This window comes from Pseudoliparis swirei, chromosome 22 (genome assembly GCF_029220125.1).
Source record: "Pseudoliparis swirei isolate HS2019 ecotype Mariana Trench chromosome 22, NWPU_hadal_v1, whole genome shotgun sequence".
Classification (NCBI taxonomy): domain Eukaryota; kingdom Metazoa; phylum Chordata; class Actinopteri; order Perciformes; family Liparidae; genus Pseudoliparis; species Pseudoliparis swirei.
This window is the reverse complement of record NC_079409.1, coordinates 3,907,559-3,926,955: the sequence shown is the minus strand read 5'-3', so window position 1 is coordinate 3,926,955 and position 19,397 is coordinate 3,907,559. Positions and strand designations below refer to the sequence as shown.

Below are 19,397 nucleotides of genomic sequence, written 5' to 3'. Positions count from 1 at the left end.
GAGGACAGCTGCATGAACACACACACACACGCACACGCACACGGTTCACTGTGTCTTGATCACCACAGATATGTAGTTAAGCTCCAGAGACGAGAACAAGTGCTTTTAACTCACATTAATTTACTCGAGTTCAGTTTTGATTTCCTCTGTAAATTAAGAGACTGAGATCTGTGAAATCAAGGGATTGACTCCATATGGCTCTCGACATGGCCGAGGAGATGCTTCTTCTCGATTCATATCTTGTAGGGCACCAATAAAAAAATAAAATTAAATGTATATATATATATAAAATTAAAATAAGGTAAGACTTTTATCAGCTAGTCCGAGTCTTATTTTGAGTTCCTGGAAACATCAAAACAAATATCTGAATTCCAGTGTTTGTGTGTAAAACTTCCAACGACTGAGGTCGGGGACTTTAGAGTTGATACGTTCTGAATAGTTTGTGATTTATGAATACAAATCAAAAGAACAATTCCTGAAATACGCGCCTGTACAGTAAATGAACAAATACAAAATATTTTTTAAATAAGCTTTTTATTTTTAATGGGGTACAGAAATAGAAGCAAATTCATATTACACGTTAGTGTTCCAGCTCCAGGTGGAGCATCTGTTAAATACTTTGAGTGGATATCTCCAATAGATATTTACCCAAAAACAACAACTTTATTCACCAAATATCTTGTATCTCCTTCAAATGATGCTCGAATGGAGTGAAGACGAGCTTTAACTCTGAAGCTTTCAAAGACAGGCAGGTGTTTGCCAGGCAGGAAACTGTTGCATTGTGGGATATGGAGCTTGAGAGTCTGCACACATGAAGTTGTTTTCTTCTTCTCTTCCTGCTGGTGCCGTTTCTCTTCAGGCCTGCAGAAGCTGTCCCACCAGGGCGGGGCTCCGGTCCCGGATCAGGGCCGACGTGAGCTCGGCGACCCGCGACACCGACCTCTCCCAACGCCCTGTGTCCTGAGAGAGAGAGAGGGAGAGGGAGAGAGAGACACAGAGAGAGACAAAGAGAGTGAGAGACACACAAGAGAGAGAGAGAGACAAAGAGAGTGAGAGACACACACAAGAGAGAGAGAGAGACAAAGAGTGAGAGACACACACAAGAGAGCGAGAGAGAGACAAAGAGATCGAGAGACACACACAAAAGAGAGAGAGAGACAAAGAGAGAGAGAGACACACACAAGAGAGCGAGAGAGACACACCAGAGAGAGAGAGACAAAGAGAGAGAGACACACAAGAGAGAGAGAGACAAAGAGAGATAGAGACACACACGAGAGAGACAAAGAGAGACACACAGAGAGAGAGAGACAAAGAGATCGAGAGACACACACAAGAGAGAGAGACAAAGAGAGAGAGACACACACAAGAGAGAGAGAGACAAAGAGAGTGAGAGACACACAAGAGAGAGAGAGACAAAGAGAGTGAGAGACACACACGAGAGAGAGAGAGACAAAGAGATCGAGAGACACACAAGAGAGAGAGAGAGACAAAGAGAGTGAGAGACACACACGAGAGAGAGAGACAAAGAGATCGAGAGACACACAAGAGAGAGAGAGACAAAGAGAGAGAGAGACAAGAGAGAGAGAGACACAAGAGAGAGAGAGACACAAGAGAGAGAGACACACAAGAGAGAGAGAGAGACAAAGAGAGTGAGAGACACAAGAGAGACAAGAGAGAGAGAGAGACAAAGAGAGTGAGAGACACACACAAGAGAGAGAGAGAGACAAAGAGTGAGAGACACACACGAGAGAGAGAGAGAGAGACAAAGAGAGTGAGAGACACACACAAGAGAGAGAGAGAGACAAAGAGATCGAGAGACACACACACAGAGAGAGACAGAGAGAGAGACACACACAAGAGAGAGAGAGACAAAGAGAGAGAGACACAAGAGAGAGAGAGACAAAGAGAGTGAGAGACACACACAAGAGAGAGAGAGAGACAAAGAGATCGAGAGACACACACAAGAGAGAGAGAGACAAAGAGAGTGAGAGACACACACAAGAGAGAGAGAGAGACAAAGAGAGTGAGAGACACACACAAGAGAGAGAGACAAAGAGAGTGAGAGACACACACAAGAGAGAGAGAGAGAGACACACACCAGAGAGAGAGAGAGACAAAGAGAGAGAGACACACACAAGAGAGAGAGAGACAAAGAGAGTGAGAGACACACACGAGAGAGAGAGAGAGATAAAGAGATCGAGAGAGAGACACAAGAGAGAGAGAGACAAAGAGATCGAGAGACACACACAAGAGAGAGAGAGACAAAGAGAGAGAGAGACACACACAAGAGAGAGAGAGAGACAAAGAGAGAGAGACACACAGAGAGAGACAAGAGAGAGAGACACAAAGAGAGAGAGAGACAAAGAGAGAGAGAGACACACAAGAGAGAGAGAGACAAAGAGAGAGAGACACACAAGAGAGAGAGAGACAAAGAGAGGAGAGACACACAAGAGAGAGAGAGACAAAGAGAGAGAGAGACACACACAAGAGAGAGAGAGACAAAGAGAGTGAGAGACACACACAAGAGAGAGAGAGAGACAAAGAGATCGAGAGACACACACAAGAGAGAGAGAGAGAGAGACACAAGAGAGAGAGAGACAAAGAGAGAGACACACACAGAGAGAGAGAGAGACAAAGAGATCGAGAGACACACACAAGAGAGAGAGAGACAAAGAGAGTGAGAGACACACACAAGAGAGAGAGAGACAAAGAGAGTGAGAGACACACACAAGAGAGAGAGACAAAGAGAGTGAGAGACACACAAGAGAGAGAGAGAGACAAAGAGATCGAGAGAGAGACAAAGAGAGTGAGAGACACACACAAGAGAGAGAGAGACAAAGAGAGTGAGAGACACACACAAGAGAGAGAGAGAGACACAAGAGAGTGAGAGACACACAAGAGAGAGAGAGAGACAAAGAGAGTGAGAGACACACACAAGAGAGAGAGAGAGACAAAGAGAGTGAGAGACACACACAAGAGAGAGAGAGAGACAAAGAGATCGAGAGAGAGACACAAGAGAGAGAGAGAGACAAAGAGATCGAGAGAGAGACAAAGAGAGAGAGAGAGACAAAGAGAGTGAGAGACACACACAAGAGAGAGAGAGACAAAGAGAGTGAGAGACACACACAAGAGAGAGAGAGAGACAAAGAGATCGAGAGAGAGACAAAGAGAGAGAGAGAGAGACACAAAAAAGAGAGCGTGAGATGGATAGAGACAAAGGAGCGAGAGGTCACGTAAAAGAAGAAAACAATATCCTGGACTCAGACGTCGCCACAAGGATGCTCTAAATCAGGGGTCCCCAAACTTTTTCCTGAGAGGGCCACATAACGTTTCCCTTGTTTGCTGGAGGGCCAGCCGGGGGGGGGGAGGGGGGGTGCTAGTGAGAAGTGAGAGGAGTGTGCAGACAGCATTTAACGGAGCTCTGATCGCTCTTTTAATGAAGTATCGATACTAAAAATATGCTAAATCACATCGTTTTTATCGTACGGTACTTTGTTAGTATCGCTACACCGTGCAGCGCGACAGCAGCAGAAGTAGCGGCTAACATTCAAGCTAACCTAACTTCCCAAACGCTGTGGACATCTGAACGCTGATTGGCCGAGACGAGACACGTCCATCAAAGATGTTCTATTGCGAAGAGCACCACTCCACATTTTCTCCGCGTCTCACTGCAATCTCAACGGCAGCGGGCCAGGTGAAAAAAATAATAAATCGGAACGCGTCTCTGGTATTGTTCAGGGGGCCGGTCCAAATGGGGAGGCGGGCCGAGTCCGGCCCGCGGGCCGTAGTTTGGGGACCACTGCTCTAAATGCACACACGCACTCTCAGACGCACACACTCTTAGGAGTCGAGGAGTCCTCTCGTGACTCTCATGTTGTGTTATGTTCAAAATCAACAGACGGAAACAATTTACCAAACGAGGTGGAGGGAGGAGAGTGTGTGTTTGTGTGTGTTTGTGTGTGATGGGAGTCCTCTGAAGCTCGTGAACCGGCGAGACGCTTCGACATCGTCGCTAAACGACATCGAGACATTCTCCGGGTCTTTTACAACAACAACAAAAAGGATAAAAAGGGCAAAACTGTGTTGTGGTTGTTTTTGCTTTATGAGTCCTCTCTTCTGCATCTCTCTCTCTCTCTGTTCTCGGCGCGCCGCCTGCACGATGCACTTTTAATGCTTTCCCCTCCGCCGACTCACGACTTTGATTTAGTTTCTTGATGAGGCCGAACATGACCCGCTATCCATCTTTCTGCAAAGCCGCTGCAGTCCAAGGAGCTTTACTTTTATTATTATAATTTTTTTAACTCGTTTCCTCACGTAGATTTATGCTTCATGCTCTACCTGGACTTTTTGCATAAACGGAGCGTGGACTTTAATACGGCAGCATGAGGGAGAATAAAAACATTTTTAAAAGGATTCAAAGGACACAGCAAGAGAATCGGGACGTTTAAAGGCCTGGGATGGATTTTGGTTTCAGCAACCAGCAAATAGTTTCACATACAAAAGTTCTGTGTTCATAAGACATTAAACTTGCATGATCTGTTAAATTGTCTGTTCTTTCCACAGTTTGACGACGAACTGTTTGCCAAGCGTTTGTCTCTTGCGTGTAGTTTACAAGGAGAACTGAGGCACATTTACTTTAACTTTTTTAACAATGGGTCCTTGTTCTCATATTTTTACAATATGCATCTTCTTTTCTGCAACAGGAAGAGGGTGAGTGGGCGGAGCCAAGTACAAGCAAAGGATGAATAAGCCCAATCAGTTGACCAAAATGTTTCCATAACACGGACAACTCCGTCGTAGCCCCGCCCCTAAATCATCCCCTGCTTTATGGTCTGTTTGACTCTAAATGACCATAATGTACTAAATGATGACATCATGCTGTATAGAAGAAGACTTGAAACTAGAGACTGAGACATAAACTCATGTTGACAATAATTACTGAGGGAATACATCAAGAGAGAAGTAGAGTCATTATATAGACTTCTATACAACCAGAGGAGTCACCCCCTGGTGGTCAAGAGAGAGAATGAAGCTTTAACAGATGAAGCATAGACTTCTACACAACCAGAGGAGTAGCCCCCTGGTGATCAGTGGAGAGAATGCAGCTTTAACACATGAAGCATAGACTTCTATACAACCAGACTTCAGCATTGGCTTCATTTCTGGCCAATACAACTGCGGTAACGACAACAAGGTTTAAAAATGTTTTCAACTGACAGTTTAGGTCACAAGTTTGACTGTTTTACTTTTTTGTCTCTCTTTTTTAAACCTGTTTTTGGGTTATCCAGGAAGTCATGACATAAGTCATCAGAGGCCTTTATCACATGTGCTGCTAAGAGATGTCGAAGGATCTGCAGTGAAAAACACTTTGATTTTGATGACGTTATCAAAACACATTTAAAGACTTTTTAAAAAACCACAATAACTGTATCCAACTTCAAATTAATTGTTATTCTCCAATAAAACGGGATTGTATTTCGACTTCAGCGACCAATCCGACACGTGGAGACAGGTTTGCTGAGGAGGGAAATAACATAGTTCAAGAGGGATTTTCACAAAGCTATTAATGTGCTAAGAGAGGAACATCAAAAAATATGAAATGAATAAATCCTAGTGAAATGACGGGATAGCTGACTCGTGAGCATCCTCTTCAACGTGTCTCCAGGTCTGGCTTCCAAGAGCTTTTATGATCACAACAGGTTTAACACATGGAGGAGAGTGTGCGAAGAAAAATAATCTCTCTCTCTCACACACACTCTCTCACTCCGTCCTCTCTCTCCATCTCCTAGCCTTCCCCGGCCAGCTCTCCTCTTGACGGCGCAGGAACGTGACGGGAACGTGACGAGGTGCGAGAGCGATGAGCGTGCAATCGGGGACCCCGACCGCGGCTGATGAAGAGCCCGGAGAGAACCCCCCCGGGATCCAGAAGTCCCGGAGCTCTCCTCCCCTAATCAGAACCAGCAGAGGAGGGGAGTCGGATGACGTGGACTTTCCACACCGAAACCGACAGAAGGGGGAACCGGAGTCCGGACCGGCGGGCTCCGGGCCTCCTCGCTGATTAAAGCAACGAGGAGGAATATAAAAAATAAAAAGAAGAAGATGGAATCAAAATATGATCGCTTTTGAACGAGCGCCAGAGAACCTCTGTCGGCCTTGACGGCCTTTTCTTAATCTGCTATTTTAGATGTAAAACTTGAGAAAAATCCTTGAGGGATCAAAGGGAAATGGAGCAGCGATGGCTTTCCTGTTGTGTTCCTCGAGGATGCTCGTACCACAACTCCATTGTTCTGCGGCTTAAAAATCAGCAAGTGTGAGGAGCTCCGGCAGGCGAAGCCGCCGACGGCACCGGTTTCACCGCGGAACGTCAGAAATGTGCAAAAGGTTTCGTCGGCGATCGAAAAACAACAACAAAATCAAAGCGTCCTCGTGACGTCTCGGCGCATCTTTTCTTTGTTTAAAAACGGCGAATCGGATCAAAGCGTTCCTCCGACTGTTATCTGAAATAAATGACGTCTTCGCACGGAAAGTATTTTGAGATGTTGCGTGTGTTCGGGGGAGCTAAAGCGCCATGTGTGTGTGGGGGGGGGGGGGGGAATGATGATGATGAATGTGACCGGCACGATCGTCGGTCGACTGCCACCCAAGTGCACTGACGAAGGGAAAGTCACGAGAAACCCCCAGCCTGGTGTCTCGGGCATATTGAGACAGCTACGGCAATCAAACCACAGAGCTAATGACTCTATTACGGGGGTCTGTTTTTCTTATAGGCAGAACAAAAACACAAAAAAACACACACACACACACACTCGGTTCGCACACGAGAAAAGAAAGAAAAAGCGAGTCGAGATCACCAAGGAGGATCAAAGTTATAAAGCCCATCTGAGCCGAATCGTTTCCACCCCAGAGATGCGGCGGCCTTTGAAATGTGAAACACGCTTCATCTAAAAAACATTATTTAAATCAAGTAGTCGTCTGCACAGTGGAACGCAAATATGACTTGAGCTCTTCATCGACTCGTGGCACAGCTTTAAGTAGACACCACCGCCACTCAGGCTAGAAGGAGAAGGCTAGTAGAAGAAGAAGAAGGCTAGTAGAAGTAGAAGGCTAGTAGAATAAGAAGGCTAGTAGAAGAAGAAGACTAGTAGAAGAAGAAGAAGAAGAAGAAGGCCAGTAGAGGAAGAAGTCTAGTAGAAGAAGAAGGAGAAGAAGGCTAGTCGAGAAAGGAGGCTAGTAGAAGAAGAAGAAGAAGAAGAAGAAGGAGGCTAGTAGAAGAAGAAGAAGAAGAAGGCCAGCAGAGGAAGAAGAAGGCTAGTAGAAGAAGGAGAAGAAGGCCAGTAGAGGAAGAAGAAGAGGAAGAAGGCTAGAAGAAGAAGAAGGCTAGTAGAAGAAGAAGAAGGCTAGGAAGAAGGCTAGTAGAAGAAGAAGAAGGCTAGTAGAGGAAGAAGAAGAAGGCTAGTAGAAGAAGAAGAAGAAGGCTAGTAGAAGAAGAAGAAGAAGAAGGCTAGTAGAGGAAGAAGACTAGTAGAAGAAGAAGACTAGTAGAAGAAGAAGAAGAAGGCTAGTAGAAGAAGAAGAAGGCTAGTAGAAAATGGAGTCTAATAGAGGAAGGAGGCTAGTAGAAGAAGGATAGTAGTAGAAGAAGAAGAACAACAAGAAGAAGAAGAGTTGTTTGTGTTCCAGACAGCGCCCTCCGTGTGATGAAGTCTAAAACGCGAGACAGAATTTGACTCGATTCCGCTCTAAAAGAGCTCGTTTTTACGAGCTTCACGTAACTATTATTATCGGACATAAGGGGAAAATAATGTTCCACTTCGAAAATGAATAACTGCCACAAATTCCCACTTACAAGCCAAAAGCATCATCATTTATTCACATTAGTGGAAGGACCCGGTAATGTGTGCCATGTTGAAATGGGAAAGCGACACATTAACACTTTTCTCTGTTTTCTCCCCCCGGAGCCTCTGCTACATCCATTACCGACACGTCCACGACGTTTTTATAGTTTCTCTCGACAGATTTCTCGTTTATAAATAGTCGAGCGTCCGCAAACAATATATGAACTGGTATCACGGGGGGAAAATACCACTGGATACGAGTCATCGTTGGGCGAGTTTAGGGGTGTTTTATAACTCTTGGTGCACCCAGACCCTGGACTGCAAGCCCAAAAAGACAAGTCGCATTATGAAAGTCAGCGTCAGCGTTGTTTTACTGCGTAAACAATGCAAGATATATATAAATCATTCGACCGGGCAGTGACTACGAGCAAAAGAAACGCTCTCGATCGCTCCCATGCGTGTGTGTGAACACATGCGACGGCCTCGTTATTCCAGACCGCGAGTTTATGGAATGGAACTTCCATCGTTAGCATCTATTTCTGCTTACCGTTTATAAAAAATATAGAAAAAAAAGAAGAAGGGAGGATTTTGACAAGAGGCGACAGGGTCTTTGAAACGTATAAAGTGTGTGTGTGTGTGTGGGGGGGGGGGAGTGGAGGGCTTCAGCGGACCACACACGCAATAAGCGATCCTCAAACTCTTTCTCTTCAATGCCACGGTCGAATCCCCCCCTCTCCGCCACACACGAAGGAGCTGCTTTGAAGCGTTAAGGGTTTCAGGCCATTAGGACCTTCGACGGTGACGGTGCGGACGCCTCCGTCGCCCTCCCAGAGATCCGCCGGGCGCCCGAGGATGGCGGCGGCGGCTGCTGAGGGCTTCTACTTCCGTTCCCTGCATGAAACGCCAAGAGCGCCGGGTCAAGAAGCTTGGCGCAGCGCCCCCGAGCCAAGAGACGACACGCCGGCCGCCACAACCGAGGTGGCCGGGAGCATTCGGTACGTCTCTACGGCCTCTTTTTGTTCCTTTTCTTTTCACCATCCCTGTGACACGAGGGCGCTGCGGCCCCCGTAGAAGCATCCTCCACTTGAGGGCAGCAGCATGACTGGCAATAAAGGGCAGACTGCAATCTCCACTCCGGGTGGCGAAATCCGCCCAACGTGAACCGAGGGTCACCCCAACTTCTTCCTTTTTTTAATAGACGAGGTAATTGTCGGGGGTGTGTGTGGGTGGGGGGGGAACTCTCCCGAAATGACCCTCGTGTTGAATCCCGAGTGATACAATACTGCTTAAAGTCGGAGAGGGGGGGGGGGGGGGATAGTGTTTCAGAGCTCCTGACAGCTCGTCCCCCCTGGTGGGTATCGCGGTCCCCGCTGCCCTCCCGTGTATCACTGGAGACAGGAAGTAGCTCGGGGGCGAAACCTGCGAAGAGGTCCGATTACTGGCCCGGTCCAAAAGTCAGAATCCAACACCGCAAAAAAACAAAACAAAAGTGCTGCAGAGACTCAATTAGCGCGATGAAGAATGGTGGCAGACTGATGGAGCGCAAACCACGGAGAGAAAACATGCACCATCGGGAGTTTAACTCCTTAACATACACGCCCCCTTTTCTATTTCCAGGTATACGAGGGAACCATGGAAACCAGAGACTGCATGTCATTGTTGGCTGGAGCTATTCTGGAGGCCTTCTGCGTCGTCTCGCACACATACGCAAAATCCAGTCCGACATGTCGGGTGTCTTCGGAGACGTTCTCCGTTAAAGTCAAATGAAAGTGTGGGTTTGGATGACGTTCGGCTTCGGCAGCGAGACGTCCAGCAATAAATCCTCAAATGTAAACAAGTGAAAGCACTTATTTTTGACGAATAGTATCGCAGCTTTGCGCCAGTGGGGAAAATAGACAGATCAAAAGGTGATCAATAAATATCCCTGGTTTACCTCCACACACACAAAACAGTCCGTTTAATATCTACTCCCGACCTTTGGATCATAACCTTCCCGGTGTACATCGTCCTGACACTGAAAGTTCAGCCGTGAAGATAAAAAGAAAGCTTCTATCCCGAGATGGTGGAGACGGGAGCTTTATTTCGTGCTTCCGGGAATGTGTTTTATGGAATCTTCCTGAAGGTATTTAGTGTCTCCGGCTCCACGCAAGACGCCTCGCTTCATCTGAAAAGGGGTGATAACGGAGTAAAAATGAATAAGTCCGTATCCCCGCCCTACTTTTGTGAGCTCCCTCTCAGACTTTTCCCGCCGTAGAAAAAGGTTCCAACCCTTCGCATCCACGACTGCTTTTTTTCGGACAATTGCTGCCACACAACTCTTTCACGGTACGCCGGCAAAGCGCCGTCAACGCGGGTTTCCAAAATATCCTGCGTCGGGGCAAACACGGCACTTTGTCACGTCCGATGTACGACTTCTCGTTCCGCTCTGCGGAGACGTCGGAAACCCCGAATGGGACATCGAGCGGGGGGGGGGAGGGCTACATTATAATCTTTTTTAAACATGCTCTGGCGAGAGACGGCTTTTGTTTGAATTCAACTCGTCCGAAAGACATAAACCTCAAAACAGTAAGCGGAAACAATGGCTCTTTAGTCGAGGAGGTACGAAAGCGTGAAGGCGTGGGTGGGATTTATGAACTGGGACGGACCGAAAACCCGCATGCGGTGAGAAGGAAACTCCCACAAGAATGCACGGGCACCCTCCACTGATGCCTCATTTACTTATCACACCGTATCCCTTACCCGCCGGCCAAGCGAAGCCAAACGCCGGCTCCATCGCGGGCCACCTGGGGTCAGGTGCCGGAGTGTTTCACAAGTCCTGGCCGAGGCTTAACGCGAGCACCACTTCTTACGCTCAACGCGAGCCAAACACACAAGCGTAGAGGTGCAACACTGTGTTTCTGCACTGCTGTCAAAATACCGGCGTACCGCAGACTAAACATCGGGGGGGGAGATAAGGCCGGTCCGTGTGGCTCGACAGATGGAGTGTGAGAACCAGAAGGGTCCGCCACGAGAAAAAAAACCTTTTCACGCGACACTTCATTACCTGGAGATTCACGCGGAAACTTTTAAATCCCGGACCAGGTTTACGTTCCTCAATCCAACCTCAAAATCGGGTTTATTTATAACTTTAGGAACTTCTAGTCAGAGTTTTTTCCAACGGAGAACAGCATTCGATTTTGGAAGTTGGCGATGCAACGGTTTCGCACGCAACCCCTCGCTAACGGCGGTTTGCGCGTCTGCCATTGCGCAATAGCGGAAATGCTCCGGATCCTGTCGAGTTATTTGAAGATGACGGATCCGATGAGGTTTCGGAGAAACGGGAGCGAGAGGATCGCGACGGACTCGGCTCGGCGTCTATGAATAATCTACGGATCGACCTTATGAAGACGAGGGTCCGTCCATCGGGAAGAAAAAAAATAAGCACGCTCGCAACACGCAGCCCGTTAAACCAGGCGGCGTGGATCAAATACGAATCAGGCCTGGCTTATTTCTCGCCTCAAAAGGTTTTTCAGAAACTAATTTCGGGGGTTCGTAGCCGTGACGGCGGCGTACAAGTGGCTGGAGGAGCGATCACATGTGCCAGCCTTCGCTAAACGTTTAGCGGCGCGTCGGGCCATCTGGCGCCGTTTTCCCCGGCGTGCTATTCCAGCAGCTATTTAACTCCCGCAACCAGTCAGAGGAGCGTGTGTCCCGAGAGGGACCCCCTTGCAAACAAAAGCACAAGCAGAGCAGGAAGGTGAGCGGCCCGAAGAAACAATCTCTGGTGAGGGCCTGTTGAATTAAGGCGTAATCCCTGCAGAGTCGGGCTCAACGGGGCCTGAAGAGCGAGAACCAGGACTCGTGTGGGTGGTCAGAAACGGCTCAGAAAACAAAAGTGGCAAAACACACACACACACACATGTGTTTTTGCCCGTTGGCTTGAGTGATTGAATGTTTGCCAACCGAATGTGAAGAGCCGGCTCACATTAATCCTCCATCGAGAACGCGTCTGTCTTATAAAACTAAATCTCTCTCTCTCTCCGAATGTCATTTGCAAGAGTCGAGTCCCATCCAGGACGAGCAGCAGCTCTTTTTTAATCTACGAAATCAAAGCTGAGCAAATACCGCCTCGCTGTGTCTAATTCCTTGAGCCAAACTCCGGCGGTCAAGTTTCTGCACATACCGACGCACATCTGGAGCGCCCTGAGCGCGGAAGATCAAGCTCGATATCCTGCACATGTCGAGTCTCTCCAAGAGCCCTGACCCTCTGCAAATACATCACTACTGTGGGGGGGGGGGGTCCCTGGGCTTCTGTCTGTATGGAGATGTCAGGATTCCACCGAGGAAGCCAAGTGCTCTCGTCCACATCTCCAGATAAAAGTCTTAAAAAGACATCATTATAAGAAAAAAAAGCACGAGTGCTTTAAGCAAACGGGCGCGGGCGCCAAGTTCAGTGGATCACCGGGGGAAAAAGACTCCCCAAATCCACGTGACTCCTTATCTTCGCTGCCTTCTGAAATGTTTGGATTACCTCATCGGACACATTTAAAGTTTTTCCTCCCGCTTTCTGAAAAATGTCTCCTCGGCCGTCGCCGCTCATCTCGTCCCAGAATATAATGCGACGCCGGTCGTTGTTGGATTTCGACCCCGACCTCGAATGCGTCGCCGTGGCAACGAGAGACGCGGTTTCACCCACGCCGGCCACGCCGAACAGGATGTCGCCCGATGGACGTCGCGTGAGAATGAATTCAAAATAAAAGTGTGGACAAAGACCTCTGGTGAAATCGTTTTCTCTCGGCGCTTCATTGAGAAAATTCCCCATTTCTTTTTTTACGGGAATTAACCAGAGAGAGACGGATTTCGGTTGATGGAACTTTACAGTGACTCATTCTGACTTCATGAACTCACGTAAACACTCTTCTTAGCCCAAAATAGCTCGACGGTGAGGGTGGAAATGTCAACTCGGCCCACCGCTTTCGGTTCGGCACATTTTGACGTGATGTCACGGCTCTGGAGTTTAGCTCCGGTCCACCCCCCCCCGATCTCCCTTGACCCCGACGGGGGTGCAACTCCACCGCGAGAGAGCTCCTGGTGTCGGGTTTCACCCATCTGCCTTTCAGACCTCGATCTGAACAGGTAGAGGAGAATAGACCTATAGAGTCCTCTCCTTTTCCCCCCCCCCCCTCTCCCTTCCTTTCTCTCCCACTCTTTTCTTCCCTAATCTCTTCTCAGGTTTAGGATTCCCGGTCCGGGCTCTTTGAGGAGGAGGAAAATATGGGGTTGGGTAAACATCAGGGCTCTCGCTGCAGGGATTACAACGGCCATATATCACCGTGACAACTCCCCTTTCAGCGGATGACAAGTGGCCGGGACGCCGCGCGAGGACGGATCCGATGACACTTCCTATCGCCGCGGCAAGACACCGATAGCGTGTGCCGTCACCGTCTTTTCACAACACGGGGAGTCGGTCCACGGGGGATCCGGTGTCCGCGCCGTACCCTCAGCCGCCGTCTTCAGGTTGGATGTTCACACATCATCGCATCCCCATGTTTTTGGGCTCGTGGGCCCGAAGGGAACAAACACACACACACACACACACACACACAAAAAACAACGGAAAGCGGCGCTACAGAAGTGCTTTGATCACCGCGTCCTTTTGTTTACCTTTTATTCTTTCTCTTCCAGAGAGAGAGCGCCGTATATTGCCCGTGACTACATTCCCTTCTTCTGGATGCGTTCGTGCCTCCGCGGTTCGGCGTTCATGTAAATAACGTGAAACCGCGGTCGGGCCTCGTTTGACCGGATCCACTTCTTTTTGATCCAAAAAGACATCAGTAAAAAAAAGAAAAGAAAGGAAGGTCAGTGAGGTGGATCGTTTTCACAACTTCTCGGGGGGGGGGGGGGGGGGAACGCTGCTCCAATGCACTCATGCATTCTCTCTCTCTCAGTCAGAGGTTAAAATTAGATTGGCCGAATGAACGTACTTTTTCCTGAAGAGGCGTGTGTGTGTGTGTGTGTGTGTGTGTGTGTGTGTGTGTGTGCGTCCGGCGATTCCTCGGAGGGATGCGTAACGAGAGGCGAGAATGAAATCATTTCAGGAGGAACAAAAAAGAGGAATAAGAGTTCACGGTGGAACTTCTTTAACAAGGTATTAAAAATAACAGACAAAGTGTGCATGGCACACCGTGTTATACTCTCACAGCAATGACCTGGAAGTCTGATTCCCCCACTCCTATAGACAGATGCTATGTGGAAATAAACAGTTGTATCTATCTTGAAAAAATTAGTCTTAGAAAGAGATATAAGTTATTTTTGAATATCTGGCAGCCTTATTTGGAATACATGGATACACCGCTAACGGTACCATAGTATTGTAAATATTTGGAGCTCATCTCTGCCGTGTCATCATCCTATGCACCAACCTTTTGTTATTTATTTTTTCTCATTGGGTGGGGAGAATTATCCATTTACTTTTAATTTTGTACTTGTGTATTTCCATTTTTTTCTTTTCCTAACATGCTATGTAATTTTCTGTTTAATGTGTTTAATGTAGTATGCTCTCTTGCATTGTGAAAATATTTTGAAAATAAAATATATATAAAACTAGAATGGGCACTCGGTAGAGCGCATACCTTCGCATATCACAAGATTGGGCATTGAATTATGAACATTTTGGCATTAGTTGCATGCCAATTGGATAAAAATTGACCGCGCTATGGTAAAAAGAATATGTTTACTTTTTCATGACCTTGACCTTTGACCCGATCGATCCCAAAATCTAATCAAATGGTCCCCGGATAATAACCAATCATCCCACCAAATTTCATGCGATTCGGTTTAATACTTTTTGAGTTGTGCGAATAACACGTGATCAAAACATAACCGTCCGCATTTTCAATGCGAAGGTAAAAATTAAAAAAAGATGTCTGTTCTTCATCTCTATAACGACTTCCAAATACAGTAAAACGTGACCTTTCCTCAGTGGGGGGACCGAACATGTGACCCCGGCTGTTTTTGTCGTGGGGGGAAAACACGATGTGTCAGCCTCCATGAGCCCAACCTGAAATATAACATCATCCCTCTGGATGTGGAAAACGTGGAATTTCCTGACAAAAAAAGATACCGGAGTTGCGCATCATTTCCATCTCCAGATGTTTTGTGGTTCACGTCGGGCTTTTTTAACAAAAGCAACAAACACCGTGGACAAAAAAAACACAAAAAAAGAAGAAAGCAACAAAACAAAAAAACAGGCAATCCGCACACATTTAATGCAGCTTTCACCAATCACACTGATTGCCTGAATAGTATCGCTCTGTGTGCGGCGGTATCGCCTGCGTCAGATCTTTTTTTTTGTTCAATCAAAAGCCAAAGAAATAAAACAAACTGTGCGAGTCAATATTCGTACGTGGTGTACGGCAGACGGGGGAAGTGCTGGCAGCCGTCCCCGCGAGTATGAACGAGGCCATCTGGGAGGAATTACCCTCATTATAACAAATAACTAACAGTGATTTATCCGAGGCCGTGTCCTGCTGCGCCGCTATCTCGCAACGATAAGCCCGGACACACGCGGCCTCTCGACTAATCAACGGCGCTAGGTTCCATAACGCAGGAGGGAAACGAGCGACGTCCGACATCCGATAGCGGAATCAAACTCGCGTGTCGAGAACATGAAAAGCATCTCGTTTTTTTTAATAAGCCGACGCTGCGATATCGCGGCTTGAAGACGCACGATGCAGATCATCCCCTGTGCAGTCAGTCACGACGGATGTCCCTTTAAACTATTTATATTCAGCATCCTTTTTCTTCGGGTTTGCACTCGCTCATCCGGCCAAAATCATGAGATTCGACTTTGACGGCTTTTTCCATTTCGTATAATACGATAATTACTGAGCAGTCAGTTGTGGATTTTAAGGTCAGCCGCATCCACCTCCGATGACTCCGGCCCACGCTCCCCTCAGCAGCCGATTCGCCACGACACGCGGCTGAACTGAGGGCGGTTCGACCACAGACCGCGACGAAGGAGTGGACGTCGTCACGGTGACGTAACCCGTCGGGTTCAAGGACTGCCGACATGAAGCCACGAGAGTGCCGATTTTGTCGTCGTCGCCTTGGACGACAGATGACGTCATGTTGGTTTTTTCCACAGCCAGTGAACGGAGGTTATCTTCGGGAATGTGGCGTGCACAGGGACGCCGTATACGACTCTGGTGTCGAACTGTCGATCACAGTAAGCCCCGCCCTAAAGCGTACCCTGCTTTATGGTCTGCTCGACTCTAAATGGACCATGATGTACTAAATGATGACATCATGCTGTATTGAAGAAGACTTTAATCTAGAGGTTGGGACATAAACTCATATTTACAATGTTTACTGAGGGAATACATCAAGAGAGAAGTAGAGTGATTTATATAGACTTCTATACAACCAGGAGTCCCCCCTGGTGGTCAGTAGAGAGAATGCAGCTTTAACATATAAAGCATAGACTTCGATACAACCAGGAGTTGCCCCCTGGTGGTCAGTAGTGAGAATGCAGCTTTAACACATGAAGCATAGACTTCTATACAACCAGAGGACTCACCCCCTGGTGGTCAGTAGAGAGAATGCACATGTTAAGACTCTTCACTCTGAAAAATCGGAGGTTGCCTCTTGGGTTCGACCGATAAAACCTGTGCAGTGCTTTGTAGTTTGCGTCTGGATTTAAAAAGCGCCTCCGATCCTTCTCATCCCTCTGGCGTTCAGTTGGAACAATACTACGCAACACATATGGCAGGAAGGTGAAAAGTTTATATCCTGCCCTCTTCATCAATCACTTGCAGGCACACATTTATTCCCGCTACTACATGTACTTTTCTCAGACTCCACACACTCACAGGTGTGATAGAAGACAGCAACCTCGCCTGCAGCATGAAAAGCATGACAAAAGTCACTGGAACGAGACACTTGAAAGGCTGTTTTGTTTGGAAAAACTTGAGGAAGAAAGGCCAAGAGCTTACCTTTGACTGGTGAAGCTGGATGCCGTAGAGGAGAATATTTCGGAGCTTAGCAGCCGAGGACAGGTCCATGATCGCCGCCGGCTCCGCCGCTCTCCCGCTGACGGACGGCTCATCGGAGTCGCTCAAACGCACCTATAAAAACAAAAAAGCCACGGCGCCCAATCAAAACGGATCTCTCTTTCAAGAGCAGCAATTTGTACACTTTTTTCTCTCTTTTGGAGGGAGTGAGAGCTTATTGTTCACGCCGTCGTTTAAACATGTTGCAACTCAACAGGCCCGTTTGTCTGAGCCGAGCTCTGCTGTGCCGAGAGTCAGCGCGAGGCCGGCCGATGCACGGCCCCGTCTGAGGATGGATTCTCTAATTCAGCGGTAAATCTGAAGGTCTCTGAGGTTTATGTTCCCCTCATTAGAGCAGCGTGGTCCAGACGCATCCAGGTTCGCATTACTGTGTCATCCCGAAATCTGTCTTAACTCAACCCAGGACTTATTCGCTTCATGTATTCTGAAAAAAACTGCAGCGGAGAGATGCAATAGTCTGGAGAATCGTTTTAAAATGTGTATTTATTATTCCGACAGCTGAATATTTAATCAGAAGTTTGCCGTCAGCAGGTGATGTTCAGTTTGAAGAGCGATTATATATATATAATGTAATACTGAATAACTCTTTTCCAAAATACAAACTGAACATCAACATTAGTAACCCATAAGAACCCCAAAAAAATTTGAGACTTTTAGGAGTTAAAATAAAGGATAAAACTATCTAAGGAACTTTCCAGGATATATGTGTCACCGTGGGTTACTGTATAACAACTTGTTAAGGTAGCAAAAGCACAGACTGTATTAGAGAAAGGGACGTCACCCATCGGTATGTGGACTGCTTTTTCGAAGCCTCGAGTTCGGCATTTTGGCCGTCGCCATCTTGTTTTTTTGCAACCAAAAGTGACACAAGAGGGAGGAGCTACATACGACTGAACAAGACATATTTAGGCGACCAAACATCGATACAATCCGATTTATTTTCACAACCAGGGGAAGCACATAAGTTGAAGGCTCTTCGGTATCGGCTTTGCTTTTCAGGACTGGAGCGTGCCGCCTGGGCAAAAAGACACAGGTTGGTTTTTTTGCTTCAACTTATGATTCTGAAGTGTTGGTTGGAAACTGTAATGGCAAAAAGAAAACGGCCACCATCTGCTTTTCAAGGTGCGATTCTTTCCACCACCTGGTTGCAACCTCGCGGGAAAACGAAGACTTGATTTACGCCACAATGAAACACGCTTTAAATGTTCTCCTCGTTATCCCCTGCTGGCGACCGGTGGAACAACCAAAGTAACTCTAGGCAAACAAAATGTAAAACAATGTACATATCTACTGGAGATAGATTACAACTAGAAAATACATTACGATATTTATGAAGCGACAACTACAGAACAAATGTTACCGGTCATCTAAAACATGAGCATGTGTCAGATTTCTTTGGAGGCGGTTCCTCTTTACGAGAGCATGATGGCTTTTTAATAGCCTCACAGGACATCCACCATTGAAGAAGATAAATAATAAACTCCCCATCAGCAGCCTCTAAAGAGCAGAATGAAATGCGTCCACAAGACGTGTTGCGTTATGATATGATATGATATATACCTTTATTCGTCCCACAGTGGGGACATTTCAAAAATCACAGCAGCGGTGCACATCAGAGCATTAATACAAATAATTATAAAACACAAAACTAAATAAGAAAAAACTAAAAACTAAATACTAATACTAAATATACAAGGGGAAAACAAAGTAAAGTGCTGAGTAAAGTAAAGTGCTGAGTAAAGTGTTGAATTTGCCAGGATCTCCAGCAATCTACTGCAGTTTATTGTGCAGCCTGATGGGTGATGACCGAGTAGCAGAAGGCCAGGAAGGACGACTGCAGCACTTAATTTAGCCATTGATGCACGACACTGTGTCCCAATATGAGAAAACACATAAACTAGGTAGAGTTCAATATTGCATTGTTCAAACCAGGATTAATGTTGTTTCTTTTGTGTATTAAGTGCGTTCATAAACTTTAAAACTTAGTTTCACCCTTAAAATAAATGCTGACGCAGTGTAAAACACACGTTATGTTGCTCGGTGGTTCAACCGTCATCCAGAAATGCGTGTGATGGGTCCCGACGTGTTGATTTCACCGCCGATTACCAAGAAAAGAAAGCGTCTGCTACATAATAGAGAAAAACCTCCTGGAATAGACATCAATTACAGATGTATGACACCATAAGGTGCCAATATGGTTGCATCCATTGCTCAAGGCCATACATAGCACCTCTTTTTCACAGACTGTTTGAAAACAGTGACCTCCATCCACCGGTCTGCTTCTCCGCCCTCCGGGCCGCCTACGACTCTTCAAGCTCCATTACGCCTCCGTCGATCGCTTCCGTGAGATCAAAGCTTCGCGATGACCGGCGCGGAACGTGTGCGAGGAGGAACGGCGAGGAGAACAACGTCGGGTGCCGGGATAAGCCTCCGCATCGCTTATAACCGTGAAACTGGAGAGGCTGCTTCTCGTTCCTCGTAGTCACAACTTCCCAGACGGTTCACACGCATT

At 47.0% G+C, this 19,397-nt stretch overlaps 1 protein-coding gene across 2 annotated transcripts in view; it reads right to left on the bottom strand.

Moving 5' to 3' along the window:
• Positions 1–515: 515 nt before the first annotated feature.
• The window catches only part of crppa (CDP-L-ribitol pyrophosphorylase A), a 39,946-nt gene continuing 21,064 nt past the window's right edge, over positions 516–19,397 (bottom strand). The window contains exons 9-10 of one of the 2 annotated variants that reach the window (XM_056443837.1): positions 16,808–16,939; positions 516–960 (exon numbers count right to left, since the gene is read on the bottom strand). In XM_056443837.1, coding sequence (XP_056299812.1) covers positions 856–960; positions 16,808–16,939 — 237 coding nt within the window. In that variant the 3' untranslated portion in view covers positions 516–855. Of the gene's footprint in view, positions 961–13,480; positions 13,626–16,807; positions 16,940–19,397 lie in introns of those variants that run through there. The other variant, XM_056443838.1, reaches the window with a different exon arrangement.